The 21,192-nt window shown below is 35.0% G+C and overlaps 2 protein-coding genes across 10 annotated transcripts in view; one reads left to right on the top strand and one right to left on the bottom strand.

Annotated features, from left to right (window-relative positions):
- LOC114896587 overlaps nt 1-18,455 on the bottom strand; it is a 171,423-nt gene extending 152,968 nt beyond the window's left edge. Inside the window, exons 1-2 of the mRNA XM_029224607.1 lie at nt 18,445-18,455; nt 17,679-18,207 (exon numbers count right to left, since the gene is read on the bottom strand). Coding sequence (XP_029080440.1) covers nt 17,679-18,207; nt 18,445-18,455 — 540 coding nt within the window. The remainder of the gene's footprint in view (nt 1-17,678; nt 18,208-18,444) is intronic.
- A 213-nt stretch (nt 18,456-18,668) lies between these two features.
- Nucleotides 18,669-21,192, top strand: part of ORC4 (origin recognition complex subunit 4) — a 113,083-nt gene continuing 110,559 nt past the window's right edge. For all 9 annotated transcript variants that reach the window (XM_029224511.1, XM_029224508.1, XM_029224509.1 and 6 more), the window contains exon 1: nt 18,669-18,789. The gene's annotated coding sequence lies outside the window, so the exon portion shown is untranslated. The remainder of the gene's footprint in view (nt 18,790-21,192) is intronic.

Below are 21,192 nucleotides of genomic sequence, written 5' to 3' on the forward strand. Positions count from 1 at the left end.
CTTAGACCAAGAAGAAAGCGTATATGAAAGTATTGTTTTAATATGCCAACTTGTTAAGGATGGGGTAAACAATTAATAAACTAATGTATGTATATATGACACAGATTACATTGTATGTGTTACCAAAACTGACATTAGAGTTTGTACAAATAAAATAGAAAAAACAACTGTATTTTTAAAAAAACCTATTATTATTGTTGTTTACAGCAATAATCTATCATATTTTCCTAATTATAATGAATTTCAACAATGATTATGAATACCATTAAATATACATCTGGGCTTCCCTGGTGGCGCAGTGGTTGAGAGTCCGCCTGCCAATGCAGGGGACACGGGTTCGTGTCCCGGTCTGGGAAGATCCCATATGCCGCGGAGCGGCTGGGCCCGTGAGCCATGGCCGCTGGACCTGTGCGTCCGGAGCCCGTGCTCCGCAACGGGAGAGGCCACAACAGTGAGAGGCCCGCATACCGCAAAAAAAAAAAAAAAAAAATATATATATATATATATAAATACATCAAGTTAACTGTGTTAGTTTTATTTAATTAGATGACAGACTTGGAGAAACAGAGAATCATTAAGCTAGATATTTAACTCTGTATATATACTATATGCTCAGGTTTGATGGACATGAACTTTCCTATCAGTAGGGTGCTCTGATTAAATATCAAACTAGACAATAGCCCAGTATTACAGACCATTGAGTTCCCTTGTACTAAAAGAGCAGCAACAGCACGTGCCCAAACTAAGTATCAAATATTTTGAAACATAGCTGATAGGCCAGTACTCTAGCTCAATTGATACTCCTATAATAATGTCTTTTTTACATATAAAAACTCCTTACTCCATATATTATTTTCATATAGACTCTACAAACTAATTTCAAAGATAATAAAATTACACAATATACAATAGTAACTTACTTGATAAAATGAATATATTCAGAAGTTAGATGCAAATGGAGTTTCTATATGCAGAACACTTTTTCATTAGTTTATGATTAAAATTTCAGAAATGCTTTATCCTCATTTCTGATTACTATTCAAGCAGCAGTGGCTTCTGACATTTCAGCACTGAGTTTCCTTGTGTTTCTCTTAGCCAAGGGTAGGAAATGATTTTTTAAACACTTCAGTACATTAGAAGAGCTTTCTATTTAAAGGAATTCTTCAGTGAAACCTTTTCACCGTTTACTTTACAGCCTTTGTATGTTCAATTTTTCATGTAACAAATTTCTTAAAATTTGGCACAACAATAAAGTGAAAATAGTATGTGTCCCTAAGAGACAAAACCATAGATATATACCAGAAAAATAGTAAAGCTTAAAACATACAGAAGACATTATACCCTAACTATAAATAATGTATAAATATGTAGTGAGATACTCAAAGAAAAATAATTTTTCTTATAAAGTATGTCCATATTATATCTGGAAGAATGATACAGTATTATTTTTTCTGAGATGACAGATCTAAGGTTGTAAAGCAGAATATGCATTTTTAACTCCCAGTTATTATTTTTGTCTGTAGTCTGTTGCACCATCTTTCTCCTTTGCCATATGCATTGTAGATGGGATGTTTCCTGTTGTTACTATGTCTAGCTTTGCAGACTCAACTTTCAGTTTATTTACTTCTCAAACTGTGATCCTGTAATTGTGCTTTGCTGTCCCTAAGTCAAAGTAAGTTACTAGGATGTGTACCTAGTTTTCCTACCTAATATCCTTTAAAAAAAACACAAAAAACAAAATTCAAACTACTTGTTAACTTAAAGGAATTAAACAGTAACACTGAAAGTGAAATACAAAAATTATAATGGAAACGAAGATGAAATCATATAAATTTCTTACAAATCCTTATATCTATTAGTTTAGTCAAAACATTATATGTGATTGGAATACCCTTTAATAATTTATTACAAAGTATTTTCTTATCAGACATAACCAGAATTAGCCTATAGTAACAGAATTTCAAACCAGTGTTAGATCAAAACCATCCCAGAAAAGCTTGTGCCTTTAATCTTCCACCATCCCCTGCTTTTCTCTTTTTTCTTCAGCAACAAGTATGCTGTAGCTAAGTAAATTCAAGATAATTAAAGGAAACAACTTTCTTCACTGAGAAAAAGAAACATACACCCCTGAAAAGTTCCAATAGACAAGAGCTTCAGGAACCATGGCATCAACATAGGTGTCTTCCAGGGGCACAGAGCTCCCTTCTAAAAATTTTGTACAAATATGGACTTAGCAAAAATGAAAGATCATTCAGTAAATGTTAAAGGATAACAAAAAGAAATTTTTAAAAATTCAAATAAAATGAAAACAAACATGTAGAAATAAGTTTAAAAAGTACAATTCCTCACAGTATATTAATTACATTCAAGTCGAAGTGGCTGGTCCACATTTCTAGGCACTTTGTCTTATTTTCTTCTCTTTTCACTTCCTGTTTTAACCCAAGTGGCAAATATAAGTATACTAGGAGGCAGGGGACCTTGGTCTTAAATATACCACTTGCTATATGACCCTGGATATAAATCATTTACCTTTTCTGGGTCTCTATTTCTTCATCAATAAAATTAAGAGGCTGAAAATTACATGTATTTATTATTATTACCTAGAAAGGTCTGTCTTACAACTCAACTTATATCTTCATTCTCTAGCTACCTGAAAGAACTGTTCTTTGTATAGCTAATCACTCTTAAGCTCCATGATCCCTACCTGTCTTATTTATTGCTGAATATCTGGCTCACAGCAAGTAGTTGAACATGTGTAGAACAAACTGAATGAATATTTATGCTTCTCTATACCACTATGAAAAACCTGAGATTCTTCTTGTATCCTAGGACTCTCTTTACCTAACTGCATCTATAATATGAATACATAGATAATAATGTACATCTTTTCTCTCTTTGAAAAAAATTCCTGCTTATGAAAATATTACTATTTTCTTGAGTCAGGATTTGATGTCCCTTAGCAGCTGATGGTAGTCTTAATAATATTCTAAAGTGTCCACAACATTCTCATTTAAAGAGAATAATCCTTTTCATAAGCCATAACTTTAAAAACGATTATTTAAAACATAACGATATTTTTTCTAGAAACTTAAAGTAGTTTAATCACATCAGGACTCACAAAATAATTTAAATTTTCAAACTGGGTTATTAGGTGATTAGGATCCCCCTGAGTCTATGCCCCTAATAACTGGCAGAATGAATATATGAAAACACCAGAAAGAGAGAGAAGAAAGAGAGAGAGATATGGAGAGAGCAAACATTCTGCAAAACTTGTTTAAAATTTAAACATTACTCCATGCGGAAAATAGTACGGACACTGTGTCTTTGAGTCAATACCTTGCTATTTTAAACACATAAAGAGTTATCTTTATTCAGTTTTCTATAATAAAAGTTGCATTTAAGTGGAGGTCCCCCATTTAAGTGGAGGTCCCCATAAACTATTAGACTAAATTTTAAGTTTTGTTAGTTTTAAAGAGAAAATTCATAGTAAATTATTTTACATGAAATACCTCCTAAGCAACTATTAGACAGTCTTCTATTACTTATTTGTCTAATCAACCATCTACAATTCTCTCTTAAAGAGATGGTTTTGAGTTTTCTGGTCATCACCATTTATTATTTTCTGGGTCCCAACCGAACTGTTCATCACTTTCTTAAATTGATGAATTATAGACACTATGCAATATTCTAAACGAGAAAAAAACAAACATCTATTTAAAATGTCTTTCTAATATATCTTTCTAAAAAACAGAAACTGTTCTTATAATCCTAATGGTTTTCAAAAGTTCATTGTACAATAATTTATTCTTTGAAACTTGGAATCACTTTTCACAGAAACTAAATAAGAATGATGGTTAAGTTTTTTAGGTGGCTCAGAAAAGCACATTGAGGCGATAGTACTACAGTACTTCCTGATACTATGAGAAATAGGAGAGAAGTTTTCCACCTAGCTTATCAAACAGGGGTGATGAGGGTGGGGGGATGGGGGTGGAGGGGAAGCCAGTTGATAACTAAAAAAAGATACTCAACTGTTACATGTCCTGAGGGATACATAGGCCACCACTTAGCTTTAATTAGTCTAATCCCAGTTATGACAAAATTTGTTTTTTCATACCATCTTTCCATTCAATCAACCTTAAGTAAGAGGACACAACCAAAGGAGACACAAGCCAGTGAAAGTTTTGACGAACAAAATAATATACCTTTAACATTTAGTTTGCCAACTAATAAGCTTGTTGTTTGAACAGAGATGTGTGGCTCAACATACTGGCACATGGAATATTCTGAATTCTAATTTTAGTCTTTCTACTGACTTTAAATACTGCCATGCTTTAAAAGGTCCTAAACTTTCTTTATGTCTCAGTTTCTTTATGGGAAACAGTAGGGATTTTTTTCCCTCTATCTCTCAATGATAAGATTAAGAAGTAAAAAATAATGTAAAGAATTTGTCAAATAAAAATGCTACATAAAAGTCTCATACACTTTTCAAGGAACTGTAAATTAAACTGAATTTGTTTTATTCTGCCAAATGAAAAATTACCAAATTAGACTCTTACCAAAACATATTAGTCACCATTAAAAAGAATGAAATAATGCCATTTGCAGCAATATGGATGGACCTAGAGAATGTCATATTAAGTCAGTCAGACAGAGAAAGAGAAATATTGTATGATATTGCTTATATGTGATACAAATGAACTTATTTACGAAACAGAAACAGACTCACAGACTTGAAGAACAAACTTAAGGTTACAGGGTGGGGGGAGGTGGGGGGTAAGGGAAGTGGGGAGGGATAGGGAGTTTGGGATTGACATGTACACACTACTATATTTAAAATGGATAACCAACAAGGACCTACAAAATAGCATAGGGAACTTTGCTCAATATTATGTAACAACCTAATTGGGAAAAGAATTTGAGGGCCTCCCTGGTGGCGCAGTGGTTGAGAGTCTGCCTGCCCATGCAGGGCACACGGGTTCGTGCCCTGGTCCGGGAAGATCCCACATGCCGCGGAGCGGCTGGGCCCGTGAGCCATGGCCGCTGAGCCTGTGCGTCCGGAGCCTGTGCTCTGCAACGGGAGAGGCCACAACAGTGAGAGGCCCGCGTACCGCAAAAAAAAAAAAAAAAAAGAATTTGGAAAAGAATAGATATATGTATATGTATAACTGAATAACTTTGTTGTATACCTGAAACTAACACAACATTGTTAATCAACTATACTCTAATATAAAATAAAACGTTTAAAAAAATGTTAGTCACAATTTTTTCTATATTACAATATACAAATAATACATATAATCACTATTAACAGTTAACACTTTTATGGCACTCAGGAAATTTGAGGTATTTTTAAAGGTGATATATATATATATATATTCAAATCTCTACCACTTAACTATGTGCCATTCTGTGCCTCAATTTCCTCATCAGTAAAACACGTGTAATAATTGTGCCCACCTCAGGGTGGTCTAGAGTCCAGGCTCTTAACCTTTTTGCAATATTGCCTGTTTAATGTGGGGTAATTAAGGCCAAAAAAAAGGAAATAATTTAATACTACTTCACTTACTAAGAATTACCAAAAGCACAGCTTAAGCTACCAGTAGAATACCTACATTAATGAATTGTGACCATTTATTCAAATTTCTCTAATATCTGAGTTCAACAACATTTATAGGTGCCCATTTTATTAGCAAAGTACAGAATAGCAAAAAGACGGAGTAAATCAAGCCCTCATTTGTAGAATTTCAGGAAAGTCTTAAAAGTAGTTTTAGGAGTAACAGATTTATTTTTTTAAAAAGGTAAACAATTTAAAAATTTAATGTATATATAATTTCACAAAGATTCTAAAACATGACTACTAATAGAAGAAGCAGAGAAGGAAAAGGAAAGGAAGCCAAATTTTAGTAAATGTCCACAACATGCTAGGAATTCATATGCACTCAGTACTCTATCATCTAATAGTCACAACTCTGTGAGAAATGCATCACTATACTAATTTTACAGATAAACTAAAGTTCAGAACCGTAACAGCTCACCAAAGGTTGAATACTACAGTAGTCAGTATATGCAGCCCGTGTTTAAACCTAGGCATGTCTCTGAAACTATAAAGGTTGTTCCCTATTTATAAAAAGAGTATAATGGTTACCACTGATCATCTGTGAATATAGTGGTTAGAAGAGTATAGAAACATACTATTAAGTTCAACATTTAATTTTAAGGATAAATTTCATAACCTTTCTTTCCCAAAGTTGTAGGATTTTAACAACAGAAAATGGTATTTGTCTCACTTTTACATTCTTAACAGAAGTTCTTGCACAGGTGCATACAAGCTGTGAGGAAATACTTCCTTAAGTGTGTTCCTCGGAATGTTTTTTCTGTTTGTTAAGATTAAATAAGATAATGTATGTAAAATGCTTAGCACAGTTAGTGGCACAAAGTAAGCACTCAATAAATGTGAGTGATTACTACTGCAGTAAAACAATCCTATTCAGCATTCTTCAATCATGTTTTCTAAACTTTGATGAAGAAACCTTCCTGGAGGTAGAGGGATCATGCCTATTAACTTATCACAGAACTAGGGATCTCTGGAATATACTTTGACAGACAGACAAGTAGAAAGCTGTAAAACAGAGGGAACACATCAATCACGGAATAATTCCCAAGTGACTGATTCTTCAATTCTGTTTAGAAGGTATGATGACCTCTTAGAGTTATTAGTTACATTTAGTGAACTGTCTTTTCAAACACTAATGAGCTTCCCAAATACTTATGGTCTATGAATCATCAGTAGTTTACTAGACACTGTAGTAAAATAAAGCAATGCTAGTGATACTGTCTCATTTAGAAGTAAAAAATAAGTAAAAAATCAAATACATAAGTAAATAAATAAACACTAAACTCAATTCTGTAGTTCTTAATTTTAGATATTAATCTTTTAAAAGTCATACCTGAGAATGCCACAAAGTTCAAGATCACCTGATGAAGGATGATGCATTGGCAGAATTCATCAACCAAGAGTAATGTGATGTACCCTGTCTATTCAGCAAATGCTTGCATATATTTTGCCTTTTTCTTATAATTTAACACATTTTGTGATATTTTGGTCTTAATAAAATTCAAGTAACTTATCCATCTTTTTATAATGTTCTTAATACTTGGGGCATTTCTTGAAGTTTTAGTTATTAATTAGATTGTTTACTAATACAGACAGAAACTGGTGTTCAAAGAGGCTTAAAATGTACAAGAAATGAAAATATCTTATTGACAATGTTCTAAGTTAAATGGAAAATAAGAATCAAAAGTTAAATTTCTTTAACTTTGTCTTTAAAAGTACTACTCCAAGGGAGATACATCAATATTTTCAAGGCTAACACAGAGGCCTGAAATAGTTAACATAACTTAGTAATTTATAACTACTTCTGACTGTATGAATTACTCTAAAAAAAACCGAAATGAAGTTGGCATTCTATTGTTACCATTTTGCAATTCTGCTTTTCTTAAAAGAAGTTAAAAAAATTTTGTGTTCCAATATGTTGACACAAATATGTCAAGATTGGAACAATTTGTGAATGTGATGTCTTCTACTTTCTCTGTCTTGGTACGCTCCAGACATGACACTGTTTCATATTCAGGTGCCAGTTGAGGGTCCTCTCAAGTTGTCCAACTGAATGTGACAATCATTTCCTATGATCTCTTACAGCAGCCTGGTATACTTGCAGACATATTCTTTTTCTTCATTATTCAAACGTAGTCAATCACACCCAGGACATTCTCTTGAGCACATACAGACATCAATGTAATCCCCTTTTTTGCTTTTCTTTTCTAACTTCCAGCTAGGTATGTTTAGGGCACAACATAATATTCACTACTTTCCATTGTTAAAGGGGTTTTAGGAGACCTGACCACTACAACAATGATTCTACGGGAAAAAGCGTTATGAGTTTTAAACTGAAATAAAAATGAACTCCTTAACAACCCTTTCATAAGTACAGTTGACTCTTGAACAACAGGGGTTTGAACCATGTGGGTCCACTTATACACAGATTTTCTTCAATAGTAAATACTACAGTACTACACGATCTGCGATTGGTTGAATCCTCCCATACGGAGGAACCGCAGATAATGAGACCAACTATAAATTATACTCAGGTTTTTGACTGCTTGAAGGGTTGGCATCCCTAACCCCCAAGCTGTTCAAGGGTCAACTGTGGTAGTAAGCTTTTGTGTTGAGTATAAAGAATATTAGTCTAAGTTTAAATAGTAACCCTAAAGCTAAGAAAATCTTGGCCTACAACATACTGCGATTTGGCTTCTACATAACTCCTTAGCATCACTTCTTACCATACACTCTCTAGTTCTTAGCTTCTGTCACTCTGACCTTCATTTAATATTAGGTACTATGCTCCCCATCCCCCCATCAGGACCTTTGTACATACTGTTCCTTCCGTCCACAAAACTTTTTTCTCTCTCTTGATCAAGTTAACTCAAATTCATCAAAATTTCAGCTAACTAAACACTTTCTCAAAACAAAACAAAAGCTTCCCTTGGTCCCACTAATTGATTAATTATCCTCCTAAAAGGCCTCATATTAAAATAAATACCATGTACCTCTCTACAGCAAATGAAACAGTTTCAACTTGCATTTATTTATGGGATTTGATTACTATCCTTCCCTATTTCTAGGACTTCAGTTTAGAAGAGCAAGATCCATGTCTATTTTTCCTCACGATTCCAGTGAGCACGTAACAGGTGTCAACCTACATTTGTTGAAGGAAGACTAACTACTGATTAAAAAAAAAAAAAGATAAACACAAAGTCAATGACCCCTACATAGATTTAAAAGAAAATATTTCATGACTTTTTGGATGAAACAAAATACAGAGTCATATTTTATAGAACTTGTGAAACTTCCCATTTTTCAGAAAAAAAAAGTTCAGTACATAGTGGTAGGGGGTAGGTGGGATGGTAAGTTACATGATGGGGCCAGCTGGAAACAAATTAAATGCACATAAACCTTATAAAGTAAATGGAGAAAAAGTAAGCTGTATCTTTTTGTTATTTTTAGAATTTATTTATATATAAGATTTATAGTTTCAATTGTGTACTATTTACTACTGATCCTAGAGACCAACCTGAGTATGAATTTTAATTATGAAGGGAAAAAGAAAGTATCCTTGGATAAAATTTTCCTATTTTAACTATAGTGTTTCATTTCCAACGCATATTCACAATACACTTGCTTCAGACTCTGACGGATTTTCCAGTCATAATTGCAAACAACTATTCATTGTCTTATTTTTTATGCAAGTTATTTTGTCCCCTATTCCTTTTCCGACCTGCATTCTGGGAAATAAAATTTTAGAAACATAAATGCAAAGTATATTATTTCTAATCACTTTCCTAACTTATCGGGTTATTCTGAATTTTAATCCTAGCTTTCAAACTAGTAAAAATAAGCGTCCCCATCCCCTTATCCCATTGGAAGCTTTGTCTTTACTTGAATTACTCTCTTCTGTGCCAACCTAGCATCTCTCCTCTACCTAAACTCTGATTAACTCATGTCCTCCCAGGAAGGCCACTGTGATTAACTCTACAGAATTCTAATTGCTTCTTTACTCTGCATGTTTACATACTGAGTTTGATGTTATTTTACAAAGGCTCCTGAAGTGTTTTTCAAGTACAAGTTTCAGTCACTTAAAAAAAAAAAGGACTTAATCTTAAAACCTCCTGTTTTATTTTTGTCTTTATTCAAACCAGTATCTAAATACGGAAAACATCATAAAAATGTTAAGTGACTATGCCATCTGTATGCTGAATGAGCATACAATAATTTGGATCACTGATTAAAATAACAAAAGTCTATCTTAGGCCCATACATTGTATCTTATCTCAGACTGAAACTAATTTACTGTCTACCACTTTAAGACTGACAGTCCTCACCACTGGTTCTCCAGCCTATATTTTCCCAAGATAGTGAGAAATGCATTTTGCAATAAGAAGCAAAATATTTAAAAATCAGGATAGATTACATCCATTGTTCGTGCCTCAAGTGACTAGGCTTTTCACCCTGTTAGATTAGATCAGTCTAACAGACTTTATTCTGTATCAAGCTATGATGATTGTTGGCCAATACTCAATTCTCTTCAAGGTAGTCAAGAGATATATTAATGTGACAATTAGGGGCTAGGACTGCAATTTTCCTGGGTCATTCTTTTTCTGAATACATAAGTATATTTTTCCATTATAAAATTACTACATGGATATGAGCTTATTCTTAAAAAAAAAAAAAATCCCAGTAATACTAAAGTATGCAAAACAGGAAGAGTTCTTCAACCTTCCAGAATCCCACATACATACTTTCTATAAACTAAGGATACAATTTGGTACGTATTTTCCAGACCATTTCTTAACGTATTTACAAAAATATAAGGTATATATTTTACACAATTTTTAATTTTATAAATATATATGCAGATATACAAAATTATATTATATGTATGTAAATATATATATTCTTATATGTTGTATGTATATTAACCTGTATGTATTTTTTTTCACACAAATGGGATCATACTGTGCACATTATTTTGTGACTTGGTTTCAACTTGGCTTATCTTACAGATCCTTCCAGGTTTTTAGCCTACAAGTCAAATTTTGCATGGTTGTTGTTAGCGCTTATCTTTAGATACCACAGGTAGTCTTTCCTAACTTTCTACCCTATAATAATCCCAAAATAAAAGGATCATTACTTTCAGTGCCAAGGAAAATGAGAAATACAGCTTTTTCCACTGTAATGTTTCTTAATTAAAAGCATTTTAGCAAGTTTTCATTCAATTTAATATAATTTTTCATCATTCCTGAAATGTTTAAATCTCCTTTAAATTTATATTTTAATAAAAAATATATGTATATACATAAAGAATATATACATTTAATAAATCAAGGTCTAAAATTAATAAAAACTAAAATTTAGTTTTATAAAAAGCAAAAGCAATGTAAGATAGGAAATTTGCCTACTAATTAGAAAAATTAGACACATACACAATTCATTTTCTGACTCACTGAGGTAAACTGTACAACAGAGAAGCTGCTGAAAAAATATTTTCAGATAATTCTTAACAGCTTAAAAAATTTTAAAAACAGTTTATCAATGTACTTAAACATAGAAACCACAAACAGTATAAGCAGCAGACCAGAAAGGCAACATAAGATTAAATTAAAATATGTATTATGTGGATCTAGTCCCCTCTCATACATATAAAAATACTGTAGTAATGTGATTGCTGCTTTTGTTTTCTAATAGACAAAATATTGTTATATTCTTCAAACTAGAAACAGGAGTCAAATCAATTGGATAGCAAACTAACACTTAACTAAGAATTTACTAATGTTAAAAAAGCTAAACTGGATCATTTTAATAAGCTATGCAATAATATAAGCTGCTAGGTTTTATTATCAAAAACGATTGTTGAAGGAAATGCTATACTAATTCTAGAATGAAAAAAGCTTCATTTTTAGACTTCTATGAAATAATTAAATGTTAATACTTCCTAAATAAGAAAAAGGAATTCATAAGGAGTGGCATGATTTAGGAAAGCCTATGGCTACACAAAATCATTGCCATTATTACTGGCGGTATTTGCATCTGGTAAGAGCTTTCTGATATATAGTGAACAGAACACTGTAGCTTTAATTGAAGTTTGAATGTTATAAACAGTTAGATGTCTGGCTCTGGCCTGCATTCTAATACCATCAGCAGAACAGAGATGGGAAGCATAAACAAACCTTTTAACTAGATTACAGTCTCTAAAATGGCCAAGAAATCCTTCAGCACAAACTCCTGTGTGACAAATGTGGAAGAAGGAAAATGATTTTAGAATAATGCTAAAAAAACAGCCTCTAAATTTCTGTCATTACTGGAACAAGTAATTGATTTCCTAAATATTTTGATGTCGCTTAACATTCAGTAATGGTAAATTTTATATTTACTTTCCAAATAAATAAAAATCCTTTTTACTTTACATAGCAGCTATTTTTTAGATCAGTATATCCCAAGTAAAGAAGCTATTTGAAAATCAATACTTTCTTTTGTTGAAAGTGGAATACTTCCCTCCCCCAACACCAGTGAGCCTAGATTATTATTTTTAGATACTAGTAATATTAAGAATGTATGGATTAAGTTAATTTGTGGTAAACAGATTAGTAGACACTTCTGAACTGGGTGTATAGAAAACAATAGCTTTGAATACATGGAAAAATCACAGAATTTAATTACAACTTCTCTAAGAAAAGGTTATATAGGTCAAGTGAAATAAGGACTCAAATCAGAATTACTCACAACCAACTCTGAATGAAGTATATGCTTTTCACCAGGTAAGATATCATTAGTGATTTTCTTTTCTGTTATGTCTAGCTACATTAGAAGATATACCCTAATATATGTTAGGCCTGGCTTGCACCTTGTCTCTCTGAAGAGTTATACTGAGTCATTCCAACTTCTAAAATCTTACATGATATAGAAATACCTCAAACAGAGATGCTTAAGAGTTAGAATCTCTACTTTTAACTGAATTACCTTTAGGTTATCTAAGGAGATTATTTAGGATCACAGACTTATTCAATCCCACCAATTATTCAGATCGGTTTAAAAACAAGAAATCACATGTTATAAACATTCCTTTCTGAAGAATAATAGATGACACAGAACAGTTCTTTAGCATTTAAAAATATTTCCAAACTCTACAGGTCATAATGCTTTGGTGTAACGTTTATAGGATAATAGAGTCAATGTAAGCATACAGGATGAATTGCATTACTTAGGATGGATATGGAAGTTACTCGATTAATAAAATAGAATTTTAAAAAATTACCCTTTTCTCCTAAAAGCAAAGGATGTTAAAAATCAACTCTGATTAGCTGGATCAAAAAGTATCTTAATTCAGTAGCTGCTTTAAAGAACAACTATATAATAATTTAGGCATCTAGAGAATCCAACAAGTTGTCCATTCTTATACTAAAAAAATTTGACTTTAAGCAATACTAAAAAGAGTACATTAAACTTAATCATATATACTTGATGTAATAATTATGAAAATATTGTAAGATAGAAGGTCCAGAAAGTATGTATATATACACATCAAAACATTAGGCAATATAAACTCCCCTTTATTTACAGGCTTTCCATTATCAACAGTTTTATAAAAATTTTTATAGTAAATATTCACTGGGTCACAAATTGTTGGAACCTCCAAACTTCATGAAACAAGATGCTAAATTTAACTCCATGCAAGACAAAGGAAGTTCAATATGTAGAAGGCCTAAATGTCATTTTTGCCATACAAAGAGAAGACTGACTTTATGTATATTTTATTTCAAGTTGCACACTGGTCTGCATCTATGTTCCTGATAAAGGATTGGATTTTTTGGTTTGTTTTCCTGTCCTTATAAATTTTTAGAAATTTTCCATTGCTCTGTCAATAAGCTATTGGGGCCATAATTTTACTAATGTTTACCAGCATACTTACTGACTGATAAAAACTCTTTATTGTGACTGTTTTTAATTAGAAAGTGTCATGAATTTACTATGATGGAATATTTTGCTGCCACATGAAAAATTCCTTTTTTGTCAGTAACAGGTTTCTTCATTTATAACATGGGGACAATGTTACAAAGTTAACAGGATCACTGTAAGGGCTGACTGAGATTGATAATATTTATCACAGTGCTAGGCACTCATAATAATCGGTAAGTATAATTATTACTAATATAGAAAGTTAAGAATGAATGTAACAGAGATCAGAATTGACTGACCCTCAGAAGTCTATATACCTTCACAAGATAATGTACCAGCAGGGGATGCCCTCCTTTTTAAAAATTGTGAATCAATATTATTCTAAGAGGTATATAAGAGCAAAGGAAATTCAGGAAATCTCTTTCTCTCTAGTATACTTTTAAATTTACTGATGAAAACTTTTTAAACATGCATTTTTCCACCTAACAGTATCCATTTAGTTAATAAAATTTATTTAGGCAGAGACATCAAATAAAGATATGACCAATTCGCCTGTGGAATACAATTAAGGTATGTCTTCACATTAAATTGTAGGGACTTGTAGGCATTGTTTCTCAGATGCCTAGCAGAGTGCCTGACATACAGTAGATGCTCAAAAAATGTTTAATGAATAATTAAGTACAATCTGTTTTGCACATACATTCAAAATACAGACAAGTTTGCAAAAGTACCTAAGCTGGACATAGGCCTTCTGGCTGACCTCCTGGGGTCCCACTGATGACTAGCAATAAATGTTCATATCCATAGAAAACTGGAAAGTTGATAATTGTCTGGGTAAGGACCGAAAAAGCAAAGTCAGGGAAACATGTCACCTAAGTATCAGTTGCCTTATAGAGATAGTAAAAGCAGCCTAATCATTCCAGTAACCTATTGTACCAGTTACTCAATGAAATAAAATTTAAATGTATCCTGAACATTTGCTAGTACATTCTTAATTGGAGTTTTTTTAATCATCTCTTATTTAAAATAAATCACTTTTGTCAAATTGCATCCTGTACAGAATATGTTTTCACTTTTTATGAGTACTATTTGTTAACAGGATTTAAATTGGCTATTAGAAAAAGTGAGAACCACAGTTAAGATAAAGAAAAAAAATATTCGTGGTAGTGAATAAATTGTAGCAGGAAGGAAAGGAAAATGGAAGAAAAGGAAGAAATTCTACATCTGAGAGTCAAGAAATTCAAATATGCCTAACTCTAATAACAATTATGACAAACAAGCAGTAGGGCCTACTGTGTACCGGACACTGTGCTGTAAGGTATATAAATATTAACAAGAAAAAAATCTTTAGTCTTACTTAAGCAGTTCATAAAGCATGAATCACAAGTAAACATTTATAATACAATACGCATTCTTTATATATATCTATATCTATATATATCTTTAATACAAGAGTAAGAAGGGTATTCATTGATTAATTGGAAGTGCGGGGGAAAAATAAGCATTAGGGAAAGCTGAAATAATTCTCAAAATAGTAATAATCCAAGATGAGGGAAATCAGTATCTCCTAAAAAATCAACAACAAATTACTGAATTATAAATGGACAAAATTATGGCTTTAGAGCTATTTGCCTTAATATTCTTAGTATAGGCCCCCATATAAAACCCTTAAGTGCCATACACAGAACTGTGCACAAGTTTCATTCCTGACAAAAGAATATGAGGTAGTGTAGCACAGTGAATGTCAAGAGACCAGAGTTCTCTGGTCCATGTGTATCCACTTACAGACCTTGGAACTATGCACAAGTTCCTCAAACTCTGTGAACTTCAGCAATATGGAAAATGAAGAGTTGGATAAAGTGACCTCCAATATATCACCAAGTTGAAAATTACAATTCTAAAGTATATCTTAATACTTAAAAAATAAGCCATAATGAAAATAAACAGACTCCTAAAGGTAAGTCATTATCCAACTTAGAGGAGGTCTGGAATCTTCAAACCATATAGGGTTACCCTGGGGGGTGGTGGATAAGAAATGTTTTCAAAGGAAAACAGAAAGGAAGTAAAGGTATTATAATCAAGCTGTAAATTTTCACTCAGCTGCCTACTAGGAAACTACCACCCCAGTTACCTACACAATTCGCTTTACTTAAGTGATTTCTTCACTAAGTTCTACTTTCCATCTTTTATGTTAAGGTTCCTGAGGTATTAAGGTGGGGACAAGAAATCCTACGTGGACCTGGAATAGTATATTGGGAGACAAACTTGAACTTGGCACAGATTTCTGCTTAAGTGCACCAATTACACCTCAGAGGAAGGTAAGTAATTGTTCAAATTTATAACAGAAAGGAGGGAAATAGGACCATGTTGTTTACTGCTACACAGTTTTTTTTCCCCCCGTGTGTAAATGTCTACTTTTGCACACAGTTGGTAATTAAAATTTTACAGAACAAGTTTCTACATATGCAATGCTCTTCTGTCAGTAAAATGTAAGTATATTGTGTTTTGGCTTTACCATCAAGAAAACAAAAAATTAAAAGTATTATCATGTCTTTCTAATATTTATGTCAAATATCCTTCTAGATTTATTTTTCTTCAATCCTTTCTAGTTGATCAAATTGCTGTTTTCACATTGCCAGTCTGATCACAAAATTGCTACTTTAGAGCAGAATATTTTTTGCTGACATAAATTATGGGATCAGAGATACCAATGCAGTTTCAAAATAGGGTGTGTGTGTGTGTGTGCGTGTGTGTGTGTGTGAGAGAGAGAGAGAGAGAGAGAGAGAGAGTGAGAGGGAATGTGTGTGTGTGAATGTGTGCATCCATCTTTAAGGAAAGGATAAAGAAATGTACATATGAAACAAAATTCCACTTTGCAATGTAAGCCCTAGTAAAAGGCCTACATCAGAAATATACTTTCTAGCATTTCTGAAATCAAATACAGTACTGAATTTGAAAACCATTCACTAAGAACATACCAAGTAAAAATGAAGAATACTTTTATCAAGGCTGTTACTCTATAAAACTAAATTTAGATTTATCTTTCAATTAATATCTCACTACAGTGCATATTCTAACTACAACATCATGATTTCTTTGACTCATGAAAACATATTTTAGAAATTTGTCTCCTTTCACATATAGTGAGCAGTTTGGTTCAGTACCCCCAAGAGATGAAAAACTCATCTCAATTTACAACAGTAAATAAATAATTCAGTTAAAACTGAAAGTGGTACCAATCCAGCAAACTATTGATGGAGAGGTTTGGCCTTCTATGAAGCCAGAACAACATAAAAGTTTTCAATGGGGATTACTTGTTCAGACAAGTTACAAAGATTAGAAAAATACCCAGATTAATTATGAAACAGATAATATTTTCATCTTATGTAAAATAAATACCAGGAACGTATATAGGGAGAAACAATACCAGTGGTATTAAAACTTAAAGCATTTTAAGCTTTGAACTTTATATGCTGATATATGAAACAAACACTTAACAAAAAAAGCAATAATACAAGTCAAAACCTAACCAAAGGCCTCTATCAACCAAAAATTTGAAATTTTCTATGCAAGTCAGACAAAACGAAAAAAAGGAAAATTAAACCCAGAAAGCAAAAACCAATCAAGTCTGTTCCAACACTGAAGTCAATATCCAAATCACACAGAACCAAAACGGGTAAAACACTCAGGTCTACAAATGGATAAGCAGTTCCGATACAATCCAGATCCCGACATTTTCCCACTCAGAAACAAATGCAGTGGAGCTTTTCCTAGGGAAAAAGGAAAAAAGCTCTCCAAATGCTTTTTTTAAAGTGACATCTAGAAAGTGTGCCTCTTTCTGTCTCTTTCCCTGGCGCCTCATTGGAGGAAGGAGGGGGTTGTTTTTGTATTCTCCCCCACTGGAGCAAGACACAATCAGATGTTAGCTAGAGGAGAGAAACCACTTTTGACAACAGCAAATAAAAATAAAAAGTGCCCTTCCTACTCTGACAGGATGGGCACCCACCTCACACACCCCTCCCCACTCCAACCCCTCCTTCACTGCCCCCCCAGCACCACCCCCTCCTCACCCCGGAGCTCCACTGCGTATGTGGTTTGGTGCTACTGTTGCCCCGGAGTTAAAGTCAGAGCCAGAGGAAGGCAATGAAGCCCCCACAGACACACTTACCTTTCCTGCCCCCCACTTTTGAGTGCCTTCCCTGGAGCTGTGGAGGATGACACAAAGGGTAATAAAGGGGGGGGAGTGGAGGAGGAGGAGGAGGCGAAGGAGGAGGAGAGCTGGGGAAGTGGCTGCTCCCGGGTGTAGTGAGATGTCTCCAGCCAGGGCCAAGCAGCAGCAGCAGCAGCAGTAGCAGCAGCAGCAGCAGCAGCAGCAGCAGCAGCAGCAGCAGTAGCAGCAGCAGCAGCAGCAGCAGAGAAGGGTCTGTGTTGCTAAGAGGCTTTTGGTCTCTTTCTCTCCTTTCACGGCCAAAGAGGAGGAGGATGGAGGGGGCTCGGGAGGGAGGCTAGTGGAGGGGTGAGGGGGTAGGAGTCGTGGATGGGGGATTTTTGAAGAAGAAGAAACTCCTTCTCCTTCTCTCTCAGGCTCAATCCCCCTCTCAGGTCTCAGGGCTGGAGGGTGGGGGAAGGAACTCAGCCGCCTTCCCCCCACCCCCCTCAATTCAAGGTTGAAGTGGGGTAAAATTAGTGTCCTGTCCCTTTAAAAATAGAAATAAAAGGTGCCCCCCCTCTGCCACTGCCTCTCTCTTCATCATCAGCTGCTGCTGCTGCTGGGGTCTCTCTGCTTGGGGGGGGAGGGGGGGTTCGGGTAGAAGAGACGGGAGGCACTCACTGCGCATGTCTCTCTCTGACGGGAGGCTGGTTGGTTGAAGGCAGGAGGAGGGGGAGGGGAGGAAATGAGATGGTTTCCCAGAAGGCTCCGAGGCGATCGCGACCCGGAAGACATTGTAGCGGGGTGGGGGGCGGGTAGAGAGGCGGGGGCGGGGAGTGGGAGGAAGTCGCTACTCTTTAACACCCCCAGTCCCCTCCCCCACCCCTAAGGGAAAGTGGAGAAACGGAAGTGGGCGTGGACGGAGGCGAAAGGAGGTCACGTGTTTGTGCGGGAGGGGGGCGGGATGGGAGAGGCGGTGCCTGCGCAGGGCATGCCGGGAGTCTTGGTGTAACGTTGGCAGCAGCAGGTGAAGTGGAATAGGGAACGCGGCGAGAGGAGCAAGTGGAGGGATTCCTGCCTTCTCCAGAATCCTGCTGTGCCCTGATAAGGGCAGGCTTTTCCGTGAGAGGTAACATGGCGTAGGCAGGTCTCAGAGCGAAAGCCGTGGGCGCCAGTGGCGAAAGGCGAATCGAAAAGGGGAGGACGGAAGGGTGTGGAGACTGGGAATGCGGGAAGGGGGGCAGGCTTGTCTAGGCCTGGCAGGCCAGAAACTAGGCGGGCTCCTTCCGTCTTGTGGCTTCCCTGTGAGCCAGCCGGCGACGAATGCTTGACGAGCGTCTGGCGTCCTGATGAGAGTAGATCTGTGGCAGGTGGTGACTACACCCCGGGGATGGTGAGGAATGTGATGGTCCAGGTGTAAGAGAGGAATGGGATCTCAGGAGCCTCATTAGATGACTCTGGTGACTGCTTCTTCAGCCCAGAGCGGGGCACCTGTCCAGGGAGAGAGACAAGCTGTGTGAATTTTGACAACTTCTGGCATTAGACGCAGTGTTTATATGGGGTGTGAGGACCAGCAGCCCTTACTTGGCTGACCTCCCTGGAATTCTGGAGAGGCTTTGGGGAGGGAGCAAGCTGGGAGTTCTTCAGTGGAACTTCCCTCCTTGTCTTGCCTTGCTGCCGCAACACAACGCCTGTGGCTGTTCTCAGAAGGGCATGTGAGATTGTGTAACCCTTGATAGTGTGTGTCATGGTTGAGAGAGAAGGGACATCATCGAAGTTTGCCCTTTCTGTAGTGTAGATAACAGATTTTTAAAAAAGGTATTTTAAGTGTCTTTGGTTATTAGCCTCGGATTTAGAGCCTTTGGTTTCTCAACTAGATGCTACTATTTTTGCTGGAAATAGTTTCCCTCATGTTAATTAAGAATATTTAAGAAAGGATTCATGGATTTTCATTAATAAAGTTTTTTTTAGTAAAGTAGCACCGTTTCTTTTTCACATTCAGTCCATATAATCATAACTAAAACCATTCTAGTCTTTCAATTATCTTCCATTGTAAAGGTGCTTTGAAAGATTATGACCCATATATAGTTTCTTTTAAGACCGAGAATCTGAAATTCCTCATGTTTATTGTGTTGATATTATTTAATTCTGGTGGTTCCTTTAGGGTACTCAGTTAAAGTTCCTACTTATTTCTCTTGTGTGTTTTGACAGTGGATTCTATTTATGCATCATTGACTAGTGCTTTTACCACTTTCAGTGTGTGCAGTAATGTTGTCAAATGGAATAAAAACTAGACTCCTGTGCCTTAATGTTTTGTCTATATTGGAACCAAATGTTTGCCACTTTAGAACAGAAAAAAATTATAGCAGAGCCATAAAAGTGCCTTAGATAACAATTTTTAAATCTTTTTTATGGCAAAATACTAAATGTGCAAAAAAGTGTACAGATCATAGATATGCAGTATAATGAATAGAAATAAAGTGAACAAAATGTGCAAAAATGCACAAATCGTAGATGTACAGTATAATGAATAATTATAAAGTGAACACTGTAATCACCACCAAAGTGAAGAATTAGAACATTGCTGGCACCCTCTCCCCACCCCCCATTCATTCTTATTCATTCCTCTCTCCTCACCACACCCAAAGGTTAATTGGGATTGTCTGGATTTTTATGGTAATGATTTCCTACTTTTATTTCAAGTATTTTTTACCCACCTTTGTCAGCATTCCTAAACAATATACATTAATTTTGCCTGTTTTTTACCTATATGTAATTGAATTATGTTATGTATAGTTTTTCTCGCATGTTGAAATTTTTAATCCTGTTAACAGCTTTAGTTCACATACTTTCATTGTTGTATAGTAATGTTTATAGTATAGTAAGTGTAGTAAGTCTTTTTATGAATAAACCACAATTAATTTAACTAGTGTAGTATTGTGGACATTTGGATTGTGTCCAGTTTTTAGTGCTTAGAAATAATGCTTCTGTGAATTTTCTTACACATGCATTTCATGTACATAGCATGCATTTCTGTAGAGTGTGGATTATGCCAAACTTTCCAAAGCGAATATATAAATTTAGACTCCCACCAACAATGTATGATAAATCCTTTTTTCTACAGTTTTCATAACAATTGATATTTTTTGTTTTTGCCGACCTGATGAAGGTAGCTTTAGGTTATTGTTTTAATTTGCAGATCCTGGTTATTAATGGGGTTGAGCATTTTTTTCAAAAATTTATTGGTTATTTTAGAGGCAAATGTTGTGAGGCATTATGTTCCTATAAATGTCTTTACTGTACCCTGTTAGTTTGACTGGATGTAGAATTCTAAATTGGTAATGTTTCTCTTCAGATTTGAGAAGGAACTCGTAGTGTTTGATATAAAGTTTGAAGCCATTCTTACTTTTAACACTGCACTTTACTTCTCCCCTATGGAAGCATCTACAACCTTTTTGTCTGAAATTTATAGAATCTTCTCTTTGTTTTGCTCAGTGTTCTGAAACATCACAGTAATGTGAGGTGACTTATG

This window comes from Monodon monoceros, unplaced genomic scaffold (assembly GCF_005190385.1).
Source record: "Monodon monoceros isolate NGI ecotype Baffin Bay Population unplaced genomic scaffold, NGI_Narwhal_1 Super_Scaffold_16, whole genome shotgun sequence".
In the NCBI taxonomy this organism is placed as follows: domain Eukaryota; kingdom Metazoa; phylum Chordata; class Mammalia; order Artiodactyla; family Monodontidae; genus Monodon; species Monodon monoceros.